Here is an 18,901-nt window from a genome sequence, read left to right as displayed (position 1 = left end):
CGGCCGAGGCAGATCGTGATCGTCATCTTCCACCTCATCGTCGTCGTCATCGTCGAGAGGGGACAGAGGGGCGTCCAGGTCTAACACCGGCAAGAGCGGCTCACTGATCTCCGACGACTCACCGCCCGTGCTGTCATCCTTTGGAGGCAGCGGCGGCGGCGGCGGCGGCGGCGACGGCAGATCACACGCCGTGGAACCATCGCCCTCGCCGCCGTCGTCGGCATCCAGATGCGGCTGCGGCTGCGGCTGCGAGTCCTCGCAAGCCATCGCCACATCGTCTTCGATGTCCTCCTCCGGTGGCGGCTCGTTGAGATCGAAGAGCAGCCGGGGCGGCGCCATCTTGCTGCGCCGGCGGGCCAAGCGAACAAACAATGCGGCTACGAAACGAGCAAGTCAATCACGCATACGTATCGAATCTACGCCTTTAGGTTTGTTGCTTAATTAATTATTACCCTTATAAAGACGCGGCTCCTTTTGATACGATCAAGGAAGGAGAGACTTCGAGTCGTGTCGGGGTTGTATTGGAATCTGGAGCTGACGATTCGGAACGGAAGCACACGAATCGGATCGGATTGCGGACGTTGCGCCTGGTGCACTCCCGATCAAATTCAAACCCGATTTTGATCTCAACAGAAACATGCACCATTTTCTGATAAACTGCTTCTCACGGCGGGTTACTGTCAATAATATATTTTCAGTTGACTTGCACCACCTTCCGCTTCTAATGGCAATTACTATCAATTTATACTCCTCGAAGCACGCAAAATTGCATGATCCACAGCGCCGCGTCAGTAGGCGACAAAAAAAACATGCGAATTATAGTCACAGGTTCGAACAAAAAAACGTCTTTAGTCGTCGGCTTCACTGTATGTGCCATGAAACACTTGTTGTTATTGGAATCTCTTAGAGAATTTTTTCTTTGCTCGAACGGAAGCAGCATATATATATTTCTGCAAGCAGATGATGCCCTAAATTGCGCTAAATTCATAGCAAACCCCGAGTAGTGATTTTTTCACGGCATTATGGCCAGGGGTTAGCTTAGTAAGAAAATTACACGAGTACAGTACAGAGGTGTGGTTTTGGTTTCAGTAAGGCATGACATGGATGGTGCGGCTGTCGTAGGCGGCGGCGAGGCCCTTCCTTTCCTGCTCCATCCTCACCGCCCGGAGCAGCTCGCCGGCCATCCGCGACGTCGACGGCGAGCAATCCCCTTGCATCACCACGAGCAGCTTCCCCACGGCCTCCGGCGCGGACGCCACTGCCTCCCTCATCCTCCGGTCGCCTCCCCCGGCGCAGCAGGACAGCCACAGCACTGCCACGGCGAACTCGCGCCCCGCCGGCCCGACCCGGATCATCCGCCCCATCACGGCCGCCGCTACCTCCGCCGCGTCGGCGCCGATGGCCGCTTTGCCATCGGTGCAGCGGGCGGCCTCTACCAGTAGCCCCAGGGCGGACTCCGCCACGGCCGTGGGCGCCGCCGCGACGGCCAGCGCGAGCGCCGGGATGGCGCCTGCCCGGACCATCGACGAGCGAGCGGGCCGGCCTCGCACCTGCACGGCCGCCGCCATGCAGCGGATTGCCGCCGGCGATGCGGCGTCCTTGAGGATCCGTACCAGATCCGGGAACAGCTCTGACCTGTCGGCGATGGCCGTCTTGGCGTCGGCGTCCGGAACGGGCGATGTCAGGATCGTCTCGAGAACCATGACGCCATTAGCCCCCGCGGCGATGAGCGTGTTCACGATGTGGCCCAGATCGCCGGCTACGAGGGCGGCGATGAGGCCTTCCTTGGTGTCTTCGCCTACCCCGTCCGCGGACAAGACGGCGGCCAAGGCCTCGACGGCCATCCTGACCCTCCCGCGCTTCTCCGTCCCGTCTCTGGTCAAGTAAGGGACCAGCTCGGGAGCCACCGTGGCCAGGATCCTCACCGCGTCGACGCGCGCGTCGGCGCCCGCCCCGCCCTTGGCGAAGGAGAGGAGGGCCGGCACGGCGGAGTCAAGGTCAGCGGCGACGGCGGACGCGACGGATGCCCGCTTCCCTTTCTCCGGGGCGATCTTGGCGGCGAGCGAGCGCACGGCCTTCTCCGCCGCGGCGGGCTCCCCGCCCGCCGCCGCGAGCTGCGAGAGCACCACCTCCGGGGAGGGCGAGGGCGGCAGCGTGGCGGCGTGCAGGTGTATGAGCCGGCGCAGGAGCAGGTTGGGGACGAGGTCGGTGGACGCCAGCGGGAGCCGCGTGGCCGGGCAGGTGCGGTGGCCGGTATCGAGCCACCGCTGTATGGACGCCCGGTCGTACGTGGCGCCGGTGGGCAGGCTCACCGGCGACCGCATCACCTCCAGCGAGATCGGGCACCGGAAGGCGGCGGGCGTCGACGGCGACCCGGCCATCACCAGCGGCTCCGGCGGCCGGATCCGCCGCCTCGCGTGCTGCCCGGCGACCGCCGCGTCCATGGCGATTGCCCCGAGGGGATGATGATGAGTCAGTCGTTGGGCTGGGGGCGAAGTGGGAGTGGGGGCCTTAAGAATGGTGGATGTGATGTCAGCGAGTCAACGGTCAAAGTCAAGTGGGTGGGGATGGTGGTGTTGACGTTTTCTTTGGACAACGATGGGGGGTGGGTGGGCTCCACTGCCATGGGAACAAACAAGCGAGGGGAGGATGGAATGGATGGGGACGAGACGAGAGAAAAGATGCCAATATAATCCAGATTTTTCTGCGTGGCCGCGTGGGCCCCATGCTCCTTGCCATCTTCTTCCAACGTGCGTGCAGTCAAAATTTTCATCAGGAACAGTACCGGTTCGTTTGGTTCTATACCAAACTTTGCTCCTGCCATGGAATTAAATTTGTATGCTTTGGTGTAAAAATCATGTTCAGTTGAAATTAAATCAAAGTGTCCAAAATTGTGGTAGGATGTGTTTGTACAGAATATAAGAGCTACTGGTGTAAAAATTATGTTCAGTTGAAATAAAATCAAGTGTCCAAAAAGTAAGGTCCCGTCAGGATCAAATAATTGAGTAGGAACTTGAAATTATTTGGAGCAGAAGAAACATTTGCAGACTTGAGCACGATTTGTTTTAGTGTGTTTTTCAGATAACCCGTGAACAAAAATCTCCATCTTACAGTTTAGCCATTCTAACCAGTGAATTTTCCCACAATTTTATATCGAGGTAAAAAATATCTTGTCTTCTGTTTCTAAATTATGGTACTGAAAATACAATTAGATTTTTATACAACTCTTACCCTTTTTTAATGTAAACATTTGTAATTTCTATATAATATTTTGAAAGTAGAATTAGGTTTTATATACAACTACTCTTACCTTTTAATGTATAAAGTTGTAAATTATACAGTGTATTTCAAAAGTACATTTTGAATTTGTTATACAACTCGTAACTTCCATCTTTATTTTTTTTCTTTGATTAATGTGGCAATTTTTAGTCTCGAGATCAAATGTTGGGGTGTCTTACAGAGCTATCTTTATAGATAGATATATAGATAGATTCTTATCCGAGAGGTTTATGCTTTCAATTCCATACTTAAAATGACATGGAATATATGAAATTCAAAGTATCTAATAATAATTATTATTATTGACATGTGGTAAGTGGTGCATTTGCGCACGTAGCTTATCAAGATTTAAACCTATATTTGGCACTAGTATCCACCAATTTTAGCAATACATACACAAGTGTGCCATAAATGGGCATGTGTGTGTCTACGGTCGCAAGGTGTTTGATACCTCCAACATCGTTTCAAGCATACGTAAAGGACATCTATGCATATGTAAGGGTGATGTACTATTTGTGTGTGTCGAATTACTACTTTATAAAGAAAGTTCATTGTACTCCTCTGGACTATTTTATTGGATCATTTAACCCCCTAAACTATTTATTGGCTCATTTTACACCCTAAACTATTAGTAATACTTCATAGAATTTATGTTCTTTGATTTTCTTTATACAAATTATATTTTAATCTAAAACTTTGTAGAGCGATAGATGAATCATTATCAAAGGTATAAAAATATTTTCAGATTTTTTTAATAATATTTGCTTCAAATTTTAAATCTTGATGTTTAAATCAATCTTAGGTGTTTCCAACAAAGATAGATAAAAAATTACTAAAAATGTTGAAAGGTGAGCTATATATAATGCATTTATCAATCATTCCAATTTTTTTGTGCAAAATACGACTTATATAGCAAGAAACAAAAAATAGAAATACAATTAAGGATAAGATGGATTGTTTTCCATAGTTTAGGGGTGTAAAAATAAGTTAAAAAATAGTTTAGAGGGTCATGTGATTTGGCGAAATAGTTTGGGGAGTAAAATGAAACTTTTTTCCTCTCTAAAAAAATAAAATAGTGCACTGGCAATGCATTTGAGTTTTAGTTTTCAATCCAATATCGAGTTTGTTTTGGATGAATTTTCTGTGGTTGTTCTATGGAAAAGAACATTTCTTATTTATGTAAAAATATTTTATTTTTTATTGAAAAATGGTTTATCAGTTGGTTTCTAGATACCAATCATTTCCTCCAGCAAATTTAAATACTCCATTTCAAGCAACAAATATGAATTAAAACATAAATTATTTTTTTGTGGAACAAAATATATTTTAAATTTTGAAAAGAAGTCGATGAAAATAATGGGAAAAACAGTAAAAGAATCTTCCTTTTTTCGCTAAATGGGAAATATCGTGAATAACTTTTATCCTATGGTGACGATTATATTGACGGTGTGAGCGAGCAAATGGCTGTCTTGATTAGTTTAACTAGCAAAATCTGCCAAATGTAAGTGAAAGGTTACTGCTAAATGGAGTTGTTATAACTTATAAACAAACAAATTTTGTCCTTGATTTAGGGCGAGCAACTAATGCCACTAAAGAATCTCAATAATTTTTGCGCTGAAAATCTTTTGAGCAGGCTTGAAAAGGTTGGTCAAACTTTATGAAAGATAAGAATCTACTTTGGAAAAAAAATCTTTTTGAAAAGGGATAAAGGGAGCATAGAGATACCGGGATGGAACCACGGACACAGTACAAGAGACTGGAAGAAACACTGCTACCTGCAAACGGAAAACACAACATCATAAGCCTGAACTTCCACCCTCCCTAACACGTACTTTGCCACTTGAAGATGCATGCATGCAAAAGCTAAGCACACTTTTTTCTCGAGCTGGGAACTGAGTTTTCAGTTCTGATCCGTCTTTAAGCTTGGAATTAAGCCGGCGTGCGTGCGTGCGTGCACATCAGCCGCTGGAACCTGGAATAATCCGGGTGCCCCTCTGTGCCCCGCCCCGCTTTGCCGCGAGCCACAAGAACGCTGGAAATGTGGCCACTTCTTTTCCCGAAAGCTTTCACGACGATGTGGAATCCGGCAAAGCCGGCATGATTGGTCGGCGCGACAAAATTAAAAGCGAGGGCGCAACGAAGGCGAGACGCACTCACCGTGTCCTCTCTCGCCGGCAGCGGCATGGCGATCGACCTCATCGCGTTTCAACGGAGGTCATCACGATCATGATCACAGCTTCTCGATCCTTCGGCGACGCGAGGATAATTGACCTAGCTAGGCTTGGGAGCAACATTCCGGTGATATTATGGCTTCGGGATACCTTGTTTAGGGTGCTAAATTGGATCTGGATGGGGGAAGAATCCTCCGCCTTTTGGGGAAAGTTGGCGTCACGAGAGTAAAGGGGGAGTCAAGAATATGGAAGAAACCGAGATATGCTACGCTTGCTTGTCTTGAAACGGGACTCCTTTTGTTGTTCATATTCTTTTTCTTAAGTAGCTTTCCCTTGTTCTTCCTATAGAGGCAAGATGTGAATATATAGTTGCATTCTCGTGTGATGCGTATTGCACGGACAAACTATTATTCTTTCTGTTAATTCATTTCATAAGCCGTATTTTAATTTCAGGAATATTTGAAATCAAACTTTGGTCATTAATTTACAAAAATATTTTCCACATCGTGCGAAAGTACAGTCAGCCCAGGTTCTTAATCCTGTGAAGCTAAAAATGGCATAAATACGTAAGTATGTGAGATCAATCCATATGATTTTTCATTGTTTTATGTATTTTTCACATGCCCGATAGATATGCATTTTGCAAAAACTTGTGGGCTTAGCTAACCCCACAATTGTAACGTTGCTCCGTCCCCTATGTCAAGTACTCCCTCCGTTTCACAATGTAAGTCATTCTAGCATTTTTTACATTCATATTAATGTTAATGAATCTAGACATATATATATATATATATATATATTTAGATTCATTAACATCAATATGAATATGGGGAATGCTAGAATGACTTACATTGTGAAACATAGGAAATATCAATCTATTACTATAAACTTAATGTACTGTATGTGCTTGTAACTTACTCCCACCATCCTACTCACGGACACTCAAAATCTCTTATATTTTGGAACGAAGTAAGTAACTAATTATTGGTTAAATAAATTGAAATACACCTTGGAAGTGAGCATTTTTCATTTTCATTTTCTATTGCTAGGTGGCATTGAGCTTCACCTATCCATGACGACTATCAACATATGGATCGAGATTTCTAGGGTGGACAAGAAATAGCTCAAGGCTTACGCGAACCCAACCTAGTTTGGGTATCACAATGGTGAAAGCCTGCAGACCTCAATGGGCATTTAGTTCTACACATACGATTTTTATGTTTTCAAACAATTATTTTTGAATTGTTAGATTTTCAAAGTTTCAAAAGTTTAACTGAATAAAGTGCATTTAAACTCGAGGGAGTACTAACTTTCTTGAGCTTGCTATTTATCAATCGCCTATTTTTTCTTTTATCAATTGGTCACCTAAAATTGCAAATGAAGTGCAACTTTCACTTTGATTTGTTATATATTTTATCGACTAAACTAGATGCATTATTATGCTTATATAAGTCATAATTTCTACTTTCATACTTATAAGATTTTACACCAAAGCTTTTTTTTAGTTTAAAACACTGTTTGATTCACCACACGAAAAAATATATACTCTCCTCTTTTATATTATAAGTCGTTTTGATTTTTTTTCTTAGTCAAATTTTATTAAGTTTGATCAAATTTATAGGAAATTTAGCAACATCTAAAATACTAAATTAATTTTATTAAATCTATAATTAAAAATATTTTGGTAATATATTTGTGTTGTGTTGAAAATATTACTATATTTTTATATAAACTTTATCAAACTTAAAAAAGTTTAACTAAAATAAAAATCAAAATGACTTATGATATGAAATAGAGGGAGCACGTAAGTGTGAATGAGTGTGAGTTATTGATTTGGTCTGAGTGTAAAAGAAAAATGCTTGATATATATAAGGAAAAAAAAACAGTCCCTTGATAAATAGATAGCCCCAAGTTCTTTTAGATTTTCTTTTTCGAAAAGAGACAATTTCTTTTTAGATTTTAAGAAGCGCACAATCGCTCGTATTTCCACCCATGTGCGTTTTCACACTCACCATCTCTATCCAATAATAGTTCAACGCTACTTACAATTTAAGTCAACATCAGTTCCTACACACGTTTGTCAGAAATGGCTGCTAATGAGTGGACTATATAGACAACAGTTTGTCTTCCAAACAAGGCCCAAATTACCCTAGGAAAGTTCTAAAAAAGAGAGAAAAGTATCCCTAGGATTATACACCCTAGATTAATCCCTCTGTTTAAGCAGTCAAGCTAAACCCGTCATTATTTCAGTTTGATGTTAAGACGGTCAAGTCTCTGACCTCCCGCGGAAGCACACCAACCGCTTGCCGAACGTACTACACAGCCAATTCATCGAACACCTTGTCTGCTAACACCATGCCGCCGCCGCCGTCTTCCAGCGCGCCTCGGCAGCTGGAGGACGCGGTCATGGCGAGGCTCCGCGCCTGCGTGACGTTCCGGGACCTCCTCCGCGTCCACGGGCACGTCGTGCGGCTCCGCATCTCGCAAAGCAGCTACCTCGCCACCCAGATCGTCCACCTCTGCAACGCCCACCGCCGCGTCACCCACGCCGCGCGGGTGTTCGCCCAGGTGCGCGACCCAAACCTCCACCTCCACAACGCCATGATCAAGGCGTACGCCCAGAACCACCAGCACCGCGACGCCGTCGCGGTCTACATCCGCATGCTCAGGTGCCCCACGTCCCCTCCGGATGGTCACGCCGGCGGCGACCGGTTCACGTACCCGTTCCTGCTCAAGGCCTGTGGCGGAACGGCGGCGCTTGAGCTGGGAAAGCAGGTGCACACGCACGTGGTGAGATCCGGGTGCGACTCCAGTGCCATCGTTCAGAACTCCCTGATCGAGATGTACACGCGAGCCGGCGACCTGGCGCTCGCGCACAAGGTGTTCGATGAAATGCGGGAAAGGGACGTGGTTTCCTGGAACATGCTTATATCGGCACACGCGCGGCTGGGCCAGATGAGGAAAGCAACAGCATTGTTCAACTCCATGCCTGACAAGACAATTGTTACATGGACGGCGATGGTTTCTGGGTACACGACGGTCGGGGACTACCCGGGCGCCGTCGACGCGTTCAGGTCGATGCAAACGGAAGGCTTCGAGCCGGACGACGTGAGCATCGTCGCGGTGTTGCCGGCATGTGCCCAGCTGGGAGCTCTGGAGCTAGGCAGATGGATATACGCCTACTGCAAAAGGCACGGCATGCTGACAAGTACACACATCTGCAATGCGCTAATGGAGATGTACGCCAAGTGCGGGTGCATCGACCAAACGCTGCAGCTGTTCGACGGCATGGCCGACAAGGACGTCATCTCGTGGAGCACGGTGATCGGCGGCCTCGCGGCGCACGGGAGAGCGCACGAGGCCGTCTGGCTGTTCACCGAGATGGAGAAGGAAGGAAAGGTGAGGCCTAATGTCATCACCTTCGTCGGGCTCTTGTCAGCCTGCTCCTACGCCGGGCTCGTCGACGAAGGGCTGAGCCACTTCGACCGGATGAACGACGTCTACGGCGTCGAGCCCGGCGTCGAGCACTACGGCTGCGTCGTCGACCTCCTCGGCCGGTCGGGACAAATCCGGCGCGCACTGGACTTGGTGCGCGACATGCCGGTGCCCGCCGACGCGAAGGTCTGGGGCTCGTTGCTCAGCGCGTGCCGGAGCCACGGCGACGTCGACACGGCCGTGCTGGCCGCCGAGAGGCTGGTCGAGCTGGAGCCGGACGACGTGGGCAACCTCGTCATGCTGGCCAACGTGTACGCCGCGGCGAGGCGGTGGAGCGACGTGGCGAGCACGAGGAAGGCGATACGGAGCAGGAGCATGAGGAAGACGCCGGGGTGCAGCCTGATCGAGGTGGGCAACGTGGTGAGGGAGTTCGTCGCCGGAGAGGGTCTGAGCTCTGAACTTGGAGGCCTTGCTGGCGTTTTGGACATCTTGGCCTCTCACCTTGCAGACGACGAGGAGGATATAGATTTCGCTGATTCGGATTGTACGGTTTATGCAAATCTGGCAAACGATTGATGACAAATTGGCAATCACATATATGAAATGAGAGGGGGAAAAATAAGCAGGTTATTTTCAGATGAGCGGTTTGGTTCTTTCAAGTTCTCTGACAAAAGGGGCGGACTCTCTAGCACTTTGAGGAAAACGTAAAAATACGGCCCTTTACAATTGGAGGCCTGATATTGTGCAGGCCGGATACAACAGCCTGCATTGTTCACTCTATATGGGCCCTCTAATATATAAGTAGAGTTTTCTCTCTCCGTTTTATATTAATCAACACAACATCATCAAGTTGTATCAAACTTTATCCCTTTAATTAAGGTCCTGTTTATTAGAGCTTATGAGCCAACTTATAGCAAAATTCCTAAGTCCAAATAAGCAGGTGGTTTTTTCATTGGGCTTTTTTAAAGTCATAAATCACTCTCACACCGTTAATCCGAAAGTTAGGTTTGAATAGCTTTTCTTTGGCTGGTGAATGCGCTCCTCGACGCAGGGTTTACCTTATCAAATCGTTTGGGCCGACGTTACCGCCACCCCGCGGTAGCGCGATAACCACGATAATCATCTAAAATCGCACAAAAATCACATCCAAAATTTCGAATTCAAAACTTGGCAATTTCGTGGTTTCACCGCGATTACCGCATGGTTTTCCACGATATTCGCACGGTTATCGCGGACTGTGTAGCTGAAATCATGTAAATGGAAAATAAATAGGGAAAAAAATACGGTTGAATATGTGTAGAAAACTAGAAATTGAGAATAATTGAAAGAATATGTAGGATACTTAAGGCCCAATATTGTCTTCCTTTTTCCATTTTGTAAACTATTTTCGGTTTTGCCCTCAAATTTGAATTTAGCTTACTCTATTTCAAAAAATTTCTTCACCATTGGCAAGTACAAATCAAGAACTACATTCACGATTTTTTTAAAAAACGTTTTCTGGAATTTTGAATTTAGTCAAAATTCATCCAAACCATATCGACGGTTTCCCCTACCGTACCTCCATGGTAAGCGCGATTATCGCTTGACGGTGCACGGCGTCGATTTCCAGGTGCACCCACCTTTTCTTCTTCCCCTCTTTCCCCTTCCGGATCGTCTTTTCTCATCGAAGCCACTGTTTTCTCTCCGGACTTGCCCAATGCGTGGCTCGGAGCAGTGGCGCCGCAGTCCCCAAGCTGAGGCGCAACAAGACCACCGTGACCTATGCAAGCATGGCAAGACGTCGCGAAGCCCTGGTCCCACTGTTGGAATTAATGAATGGGCCTTAGCCCACTCAAAGATTAATTCTTTGGAAAATCACAAAAGCCCACCTCATGGGATGGCATGCATGTGGAGTTTAGTACCACCTTGCTTATTCTAGAAGAGGGGAACCTCCTTAAAAGGGAGGATGCCCTCCTAGCCACTTGAAGCATGTGTGGTGGAGAGAAGAGGAGGAACACGCGCGCTCGCTCGCCTGGCAGGGCAGGGCAGGGCGCTGCAAATTCGGATTCGTTTTTGTTTTGGAAACGTTCCAAAAGATCCGGTGCGTGCAAACGGTGTGGAGTCCGGATAAGTTACGCGCGACTTATCCGGTTCGGTTACACGCAGTGAAGATCGTGCGGGCGCCCTGATCAAGCGACCTTTCTCTATATAAACCGACCCGCCGTCTTCACGCAACACACGCGAAATCAATCTAGGGTTTGTCTCCTACTCTGTGCTGCGCCGTCGCTCGTAGATTACTCCATCCCGCTCGTCGGCGTGCACCTGCGATCGGGAGAGCAGATCTCCGGAACATCTGCCTTCGACGTCCTGCACCGGGAGAAGGCGGCAATAAGGTTTTTGGGAAGCGCTTTGCGCGACTGCTCCCTATTCGTCCGCGACGGCTCATTTTCCTCTTCGCTCGCGTGCTGCGTGCCTTCGTAGACGCCTGCGAAAATTTTCGACCGAGCAGCCGGTCTTTCCGCCACCTCGGTACGTGTTCAATATGTTGCGTATATTTGATCTGTTCATGTTATATTGTGTAGTTTACATGTGTAGATCTAATGATGCGTTCATGCTAGTTTTCATCTGTAATATCATGATTTATTTATGGAATAGATTAAATCATTATATGCCTATAATCTCAACACCCACTGCCATGGAAGCTCGGCTCCGATGTGGATGCTTGAGACCACTGGCCACCGTGGTGCATTGGGCATGGCCTTATAGCTCATCGCTCTCGTTCATTCGGTTCAAATAGCATCTGCAAATTTTCCTTTGACGTAAAAGGCAGCTGCTCCGCCTCTGTTAGAACTTAAGAGAAAAAATCGATTGGTAGTCAGTTTTTAGAATCTGAACAAACTGAATTTTTTTTTCTAATTTCTAGTTTCTAATTTATTTTCTAAATTTTGCAACTACAGTTTCTTAAAATATGGATAGGAAGTTAAAATGTTTTGAGGAGTTTTTATTTTGGGAGAACTTACAACTGTCAGAAGCTCCCAAAAGGCTTTAGTAGGTCTGTTGATAATTACTACTCCCTCCGGGCTAATAATACTTGTCGTTTTAAACAAGGGTGAAGTCAAACTTTAGAATATTTGATTATGAATCATTTTTAAAATATTTATCTTTCAAATATGGTGACTACATGTATAGATTAGTCTTAAAAAGTACTTTAATAAGATCATATATTTGGTAACAAATTTATATATATTATAATGAAAAATAGTGTTCAAAGTTGTTTTTTGGAGACCGTGCCCTTGTCCAAAACGACAAGTATTATTAGGCCGGAGGGAGTATACGAGAAAATATTTTCATCTTTTAAGGGATTAAATATCTCCACGTTTTTTGATGCTATTTAAATAGCTATTAAGATGTTTTTTTAAAAAAATAATGTGATAGATAATATGATATATATTACTCGACAAACATATGCAAGTCTAATTTAACTTATATAAGTAGGAACAAACTATTCACACACTACTACTACGAGGATTTTTCCGTGCGAATGAAATCGATTTTCGCGTGCAGAAGATTCGACCATCTGGAAGAAATCGTCTGCGAAATGCACGATTTTTTTGTGCGGGTGACGCACCCGCACGCGAAAATCGATTTTCGCGTGTGGGCGCTTAAGCCGCCCGCACGGGAAAATAAAAAATCGAAAAAACAAATAAAAAACAAACCCTAACCCTAATCCAGCCGCCGCCGGCACCGCCACCCTAGCCGAGGCGCGCCGCCGTCGCCCCCGTGGTTGCCGGCGACGGATCCGCTGTCCGCTACCTTCACCGACGCCGGATCCGCTGCCCGCGCGCTCCCGTCGCTGCCGGGGAGGGGAGGGGAGAGGAGGAGCCGCGCAGGCCCCGTCGTCGCCGCCGCCTGCGCCCGCCGCCCCCATGCCTCACCGGCCCTTTGCTGGATCTGCAAGGGGAGCCGAGGGGGAAGGGAGGGGCCGCGCGCCGCCTGCGCCCGTCGCCACCATGCCTCCCCTCCGCCTGCGCCGGATGCAAGGGGAGGGGCCGCGCGCTGCGCTGTCCGCCGCCGCCGCCTACGCCCGCCGTCCGCCGCCACCACCGCCCCCATGCCTCCCCTCCACCGGCGCCGGATGCAAAGGGAGGGAGGGGAGGGGCCGCGCGCCGCGCCGTCTGCCGCGCGCCGCTGCCAAGGAGGAGGGAGAGGGAGAGGGAGATGGGAGGATGGGGAGGAGGAGAGTGAGAGTGAGAGGGAGGATGGGAGGATGAGAGGGAGACGGAGTGGCTGCACGCCCGTGAGGTGGAGAGGGAGAAGATAAGGATGCCAGCCTGTGGTGGGCTATTTTTGTGTACGTGTCACTTGACAGGCCCGCACGCGAAAATAACCTGTTAAATGACCCGCACACGAAAATAGATTTTCCTGCGCGGGCGACGCTCTGATGCCCGTTCCTCATTTTTCTGTGCGGTTGTACTTATGGGCCGCCTGGAAACAAACTAGTCTGGTGTCTAGGAAAATCTTTGTTGTAGTAGTGACATGTTTGTTATTTTTTTTATACTTGTATATATCGAATTTGAATTTCATATTTGTGTAGTGATATATATATGTCACATATTAATATATCTGATCAAAGTTTTAATGCTTGTTTGAAATGTCATGCATAAAATGAGGTGATGTCCCCCCTCAATGAACAAAAGTCCACCTCCGAAATGCACTTGTAACTTTTGTAAGGGCGGTACAGAACATGCCAGAAGAAATGCATGCATGTTTGTGCTCCGAGTTGAACCTTGAACATATAGTTGCATGCGCATGTCAACTTCCTTTTCCAGCTTTTATCGACCAATATAAAATGCTAGTCGACTACGAGATATGCATAAGGAAGAAATAAATTTTTATGTATCGTTATGCATGGTACGTTCATGGCTGTAGTTTTTGGTGCGCTCTTTGCTGTTCCGCAACGCCGCCGAACGAGATGCTGGTTTGTCAGTATTCGAGTGGTTACTGGAAACAATGTGATCATGAGATGATAATCTTACATGGCATGGCCACATGGAATTTGGACGAGATGACAACCCTGATCGAGTTGGCTTAGCTACCTCCATCCTTAATTAGGTTGTTATATTTTAAGATGAAACGTGATGTTTAGCTAGTTGAAGGATTAATTTTGGTGCAGTCTACAGTTCAAGTACGGCGGTACATAGATAACTCGCGAGAAGCCCAAACAAGAACAAAGTTTTTTTTTAGAAAAAATTTAAGGAAATATTTATGTATTTTAATACAAAACAATACAGTACTTAGATTAGTGATTTGTAATAAATTATATAAAATAAATTATGGAAAAGTACACCGAAGGTCCCTCAACTTGTCATCGAGTCACAAAATCATCCCCCAACCGCAAAACCAGATATCGGCCGTCCCTTAACTAATCAAAACCGGTCACAATAGGTCCTTTGATGTTTTTGTCCCCGGTTTTGTTCTATGTGGCGGCTTAGTCAGCGTGAGACCCACGTGAGCCCCACGAGTCAGGATGCCACGTCATCTATCTCTTTCCTCCTCTCTCTCTCTCTCTCTCCTCTCCTCTGGGCAAGCCGGCGGCTGGAGAGGAGGTCACCGGGTGAGGCGTGTCGCCGCGACGGCGGCTGGCTGCGGCCGTTCCATGGAGGCCACATCCCGCGTCAGCAACACCAACAACCACCCGGCGGCGACGGCGAACCTTCTCGTTGGCGGCGACGACGCGGCCGTCCACGGGGAGACAGCCGCTGCTCGCCCGTGCTGCCGCCAGCTTCTCCTCAGCCTCCCGCGCTCGGGACGGCGACAGCCGCAGCGCACGCATCAGCCGGTCGCAGCGTTTCCATCTCAATGTTTCAGTTCCCGACAAACGCTGGGATGGCGAGCACCGCGGCAGCAACAACAAGGGAGCAGTTCCCACCGGCGGCCATGGGGCCCGTCGCCGCTGCGCCGTTGCTGGAAGAACCGTCGTACTGGGCAGTGACAACCTCGAAACAGCTGACGATGCATACGACGAGCAGCACGAGCGCAATGACCGGCTTGGAAGAAGAGCGCTCCATCTTGTTCTGCTTTCGCTTGCATGTTCAAAGTTCAGAACTCAGAGCAGAGACGATACACTTGAGCATTTTGCTCAAAATGGCAGGATTTATATAGAATTGCTTCAGGGAATTATCTGTGAATGTTGACATGGTAAACATAGTACATATGCACACAAGTTTGTCCTTTTCTCTCGATCGTGTTCTGCTCGCCAGGTTGAGTTGGGGTTGATCTGGACGGCTGGTTTGTTGCTGCATACTTGTCTGAGAAGTTCAACAAGCCCTTGATTTTTATTGCTGGTGTTCCTTCCTTTCTGCCTGTACCCCAACCACCCCGCTCTCCTCGAGGCGCAGCAGCCGTTCGCCTAAAAGGAAACCAGTACTAACCTCGGGATGGTGATGGCCGCGACCGCCTGATGCGTGCGCTGCGGCTGTCGCCGTCCCGGCGCGGGAGGCGGAGGAGAAGCTGGCGGCGGCCGGGGGCGAGCAACGGCTGTCTCCCTGTGGACAGCCGCATCGTCGACGCCGACGAGAAGGAGAGCATCCCCTCATTCGCCGTCGCTGCCGGATGGTTGTTGGTGTTGTTGGTGCGGGATGTGGCCTCCATGAAACGGCCGCCTCCCCACTGCGGCCGCCGCCGGCAGCCGTCGCAGCGCCGCTCTCCTCCTCTCCCGCCTCGCCCCGGCGGCCTCCTCCCCAGCCGCCGAACAGTTTGCCTAGAGAAGAGGAGAAGAGAAGAAGAGAAGAGAGAGAGAGAGTGAGAGGAGGAAGGGAAAGAGATAGCGTGGCATCATCATATGTGGGTCCATGTGTGTCCCATGCTGACTCAGTCACCACGTATGATAAAACCAGGGTCAAAACCACCGAATGATCTATTGTGATCGGTTTTGATTAGTTAAGGGACAGCCGATATCTGGTTTTGCGGTTTGAGGACGATTTTGTAGCTCGATGACAAGTTGAGGGACCTTCGGTGTACTTTTTCCAATAAATTAATCCATCCGTACTCCATTGATAACCACAATATCTAGCCCAAATAAGCGGCCCAAAGCCCATTGAACGAGCAGAACCGCGTCGCTGGAGGGATTCAGGCTGCTCAGCGGAGAGCTCCAGGTACAGACAAGTCGGACTCCTACGTGGAGCCAAGTGGCTCCTCCGAACCACTCACACGTTGACAAGTCACCCACTCCCTGGCCACCTCACTGCCACGTGGAGCCTTCCCGTGAGCCTACGAGTCGCCGTTAGTGGAGGCTCAACTACTGAGCCCAAATTGCTGGCTCCTGATGGGACCGATTAGGTGCGCATCGCGACGCTGATTGATCCCCTTTGCAGAGTTACGTCCTTGTTAAGCACATCGGAATATGGGGAGATAAATTGCGGGTTAAGATTTGGCCATAAAAAACGCTGGATTAAGCACACTCCACTTTATGGATATGCTCGGTGTGTTTATCATTGGTGTGATTGTGTATAGTGGCGAGCATCCGTTTGACATTTCTTGTCTTCATCAGTTTTGTTAAATCGATCGGTGGTTGTATTGTTCATGTGTTCAGCTGATGACACTGACACCAGATGTTTCTTCTCTCTTTCAAGATACTTTTTTTTTTGGCATCAGCAGTTGGAGAGCAAAACATATGACGGGTTTGTTATTGTGCTAGTGCTAAGGTCAATTGAGTAGCTGGCGTTGCAGGAGATAGCATGATTGCATTAATTTGGTCCATTAGTCGCAACTGCCATGCATGATTCTGCACCTTGAGTCCTTGACGGCTTGATGTTCGTCTCTGTCCATCTATTCATTATTCTCCTTTTTATGCCCCCTTGACGACGTGCATCTTATCTTACCCCCAGGCCAGCATAAGCCACACCAGCATTAGGATCATTTTTAATCGGCCGACTAAACAATATTACAAAGACAGCGACCTCCAAATATCTCTGACTAATTTATTCCCTGCAACATTCCATTCCGTTAACTTGCACTCCTGTCAATTTCTATATATGCCTCTGCATGCTTTACCGCCCACGGTACAAAGTAGCTGGTTCACTCTTAGCTAGCTCCGACGTGATCGATCGCGCGAGCTAGCTAACTAAGCTGCTTCGTCGTCGTCGCTCGCTCATGGACGCGCCGCGGCTGCACCATTCCGCCAGGGCGCTCCTCCTCGTGGCGCCGAGCGCGTCTCCCGCGCCGGCGGCGGTGCCACCAGGAGTCGCCGGCGCTCTGCCGGTCGCCGAGAATGGCCGCGGCGGTCCCCTCGCCGTGTCGTCGCTCAACACCAACACCATCGTCCTGCTCGCGCTCCTCGTCTGCGGCCTCGTCGCCGCCGTCGCGCTCCACGTCGTACTCCAGTGCGCGCTCCGCGTCACGCGGCGCGCGTGCTACGGCGCGGAGACCGCCGCCGCCGCCGCTGCAGGAGGAGGAGGAGAAGGAGGCCGCGCGAGGCGGGGTGGCGGAGGCGGGGGCAGGAAGCGGACGCCGCCGCTGTCGAAGACGATCCCGCGCGTGGCGTACACGGAGGGGCTCGAGCTGGCCGGGTCGTCGCGGTCGGAGTGCGTGATATGCCTCGCCGAGTTCGCGCGCGGGGAGCACGTGCGCGTGCTGCCGGGCTGCAACCACGGCTTCCACGACCGCTGCATTGACCGGTGGCTCGCGGCGCGGCCGACGTGCCCCACGTGCAGGCAGGCGCCGTTCGCCGCCGCCGCCGCCGATCCCGTCGCGCCGCCGGACCCTGCACCGGCGGCCGTGCAGGTGGTGCGAGTCATAGTACTCACTAGTCAATAGCTGGTACCCATGGTGGCATACTGGCATGAGCTGCTTAGACGTGGTCGATCGCCTCGTGTGCAGCGGCCGCGCCACTGTGTCCACAGCTAGTATACAGTGTGTGTTGCCGACTTGGCGAGTTGGCGTGTGTCGCCGAATCGGCAAACGTTTCGAAGCCGTTACACTTGGTAAAGTGGGCGATGGATGTGTAGGGGTGTACAAGTGTTCGGGCCTATGCATATTGCACGCAGGAGCAGGACACGATGGTACGAAGCCGAATCGAGGCGAAACGGGAGTAATCTGCCCTGCCGGGTTCTCTGCGGACTGTCAGCCTTTGACGCTGTGAGTCTGTGACAAGCACTTCTTTTTTTTTTTAGCAAAACAGACCATGTCCTGTGAGATGGTGACAAAGCACAAGTGTTACACATTTTTCCCTTTGTATATGTGCATGTAAATTTTGCATTGTGAATGCTATCTCAGTCTGTTTTCTGGGTCCTTAACTCCTAATTGTACATACGTGAATTGTCACCCGTTTACGGGACCATACAGAACTTAGTACAGTACTAGTATTTTTACATATCTGCGTGTACACAAAACATATGTTTTGCCAAATAAATGCTTCATATTATACAGCATATATTGTGCCATCCGTGTTGAAGACTTATTTCAAGCGAAGAAAGCTGGAACCTCGCTAAAATAAAATCTGAAAAGGAAACCGAGTTCATAAGCAAAGCCCATGTACCAACCGAGTTCATGACTGTATGATGGTATCTGGGCCGTGCACCGTGGGCCTGTAAACCTACGGAGCCCGTAGTGCAAACGATACAGGCAGAACGATTGGAACAGTCCACTCTGACATCCTTTAAAATAAGTCTAATAATCTAAGTTGTATTTCTTAATCGTAATACCGGATATATTAACTCTTCAACTATAAAAACCGGTGTAATTTGATCCTCTCGATTGTTTTAGGGGCGATTTTCGTTGACTTAGCTTGTTGACCTTGTCTAATCGGCTGGGCTTTTCCCACGCTATAACACAAGCTCCAACGGGATGGCAGTCGGCGGTGGATCAACGACATTCAGTGGCTTGGAGCATTCTTCCCCCATACTGCCACAGGAGCTCAAGCCAGGATTGTAGTCGGTGGCAGCAGCGACGCGACGAGGAGCAATGACGAGAGGACGACGTCGTAGATGCGGAGTCAGGGGAGAAGCGACGGGGATGCCTATGAGCGCGTGGAGAAAGGC

At 48.9% G+C, this 18,901-nt stretch overlaps 3 protein-coding genes across 3 annotated transcripts; 2 read left to right on the top strand and 1 right to left on the bottom strand.

The window, feature by feature from the left end:
- Window positions 1-894: 894 nt before the first annotated feature.
- On the bottom strand, window positions 895-2,495 carry LOC127772766 (U-box domain-containing protein 29-like). The gene has a single exon (XM_052298730.1). It carries the CDS (start codon window positions 2,442-2,444, stop codon window positions 1,086-1,088), a length of 1,359 nt encoding a protein of 452 aa, XP_052154690.1. The 5' UTR covers window positions 2,445-2,495; the 3' UTR covers window positions 895-1,085.
- Window positions 2,496-7,594: 5,099 nt separating this feature from the next.
- Window positions 7,595-9,740, top strand: LOC127773139 (pentatricopeptide repeat-containing protein At2g20540). The gene has a single exon (XM_052299163.1). The coding sequence runs from the start codon at window positions 7,806-7,808 to the stop codon at window positions 9,459-9,461; it is 1,656 nt and encodes a 551-aa protein (XP_052155123.1). The 5' UTR covers window positions 7,595-7,805; the 3' UTR covers window positions 9,462-9,740.
- Window positions 9,741-16,944: 7,204 nt separating this feature from the next.
- On the top strand, window positions 16,945-18,226 carry LOC127774499 (RING-H2 finger protein ATL72-like). Its single transcript, XM_052300758.1, has one exon. It carries the CDS (start codon window positions 17,016-17,018, stop codon window positions 17,676-17,678), a length of 663 nt encoding a protein of 220 aa, XP_052156718.1. The 5' UTR covers window positions 16,945-17,015; the 3' UTR covers window positions 17,679-18,226.
- The last annotated feature ends 675 nt before the right edge of the window (window positions 18,227-18,901 follow it).

This window comes from Oryza glaberrima, chromosome 5 (assembly GCF_000147395.1).
Source record: "Oryza glaberrima chromosome 5, OglaRS2, whole genome shotgun sequence".
NCBI classification, from domain to species: Eukaryota; Viridiplantae; Streptophyta; class Magnoliopsida; order Poales; family Poaceae; genus Oryza; species Oryza glaberrima.
Note: the sequence above shows the minus strand (reverse complement) of the source record. Positions and strands in the feature narration are given on the sequence as shown.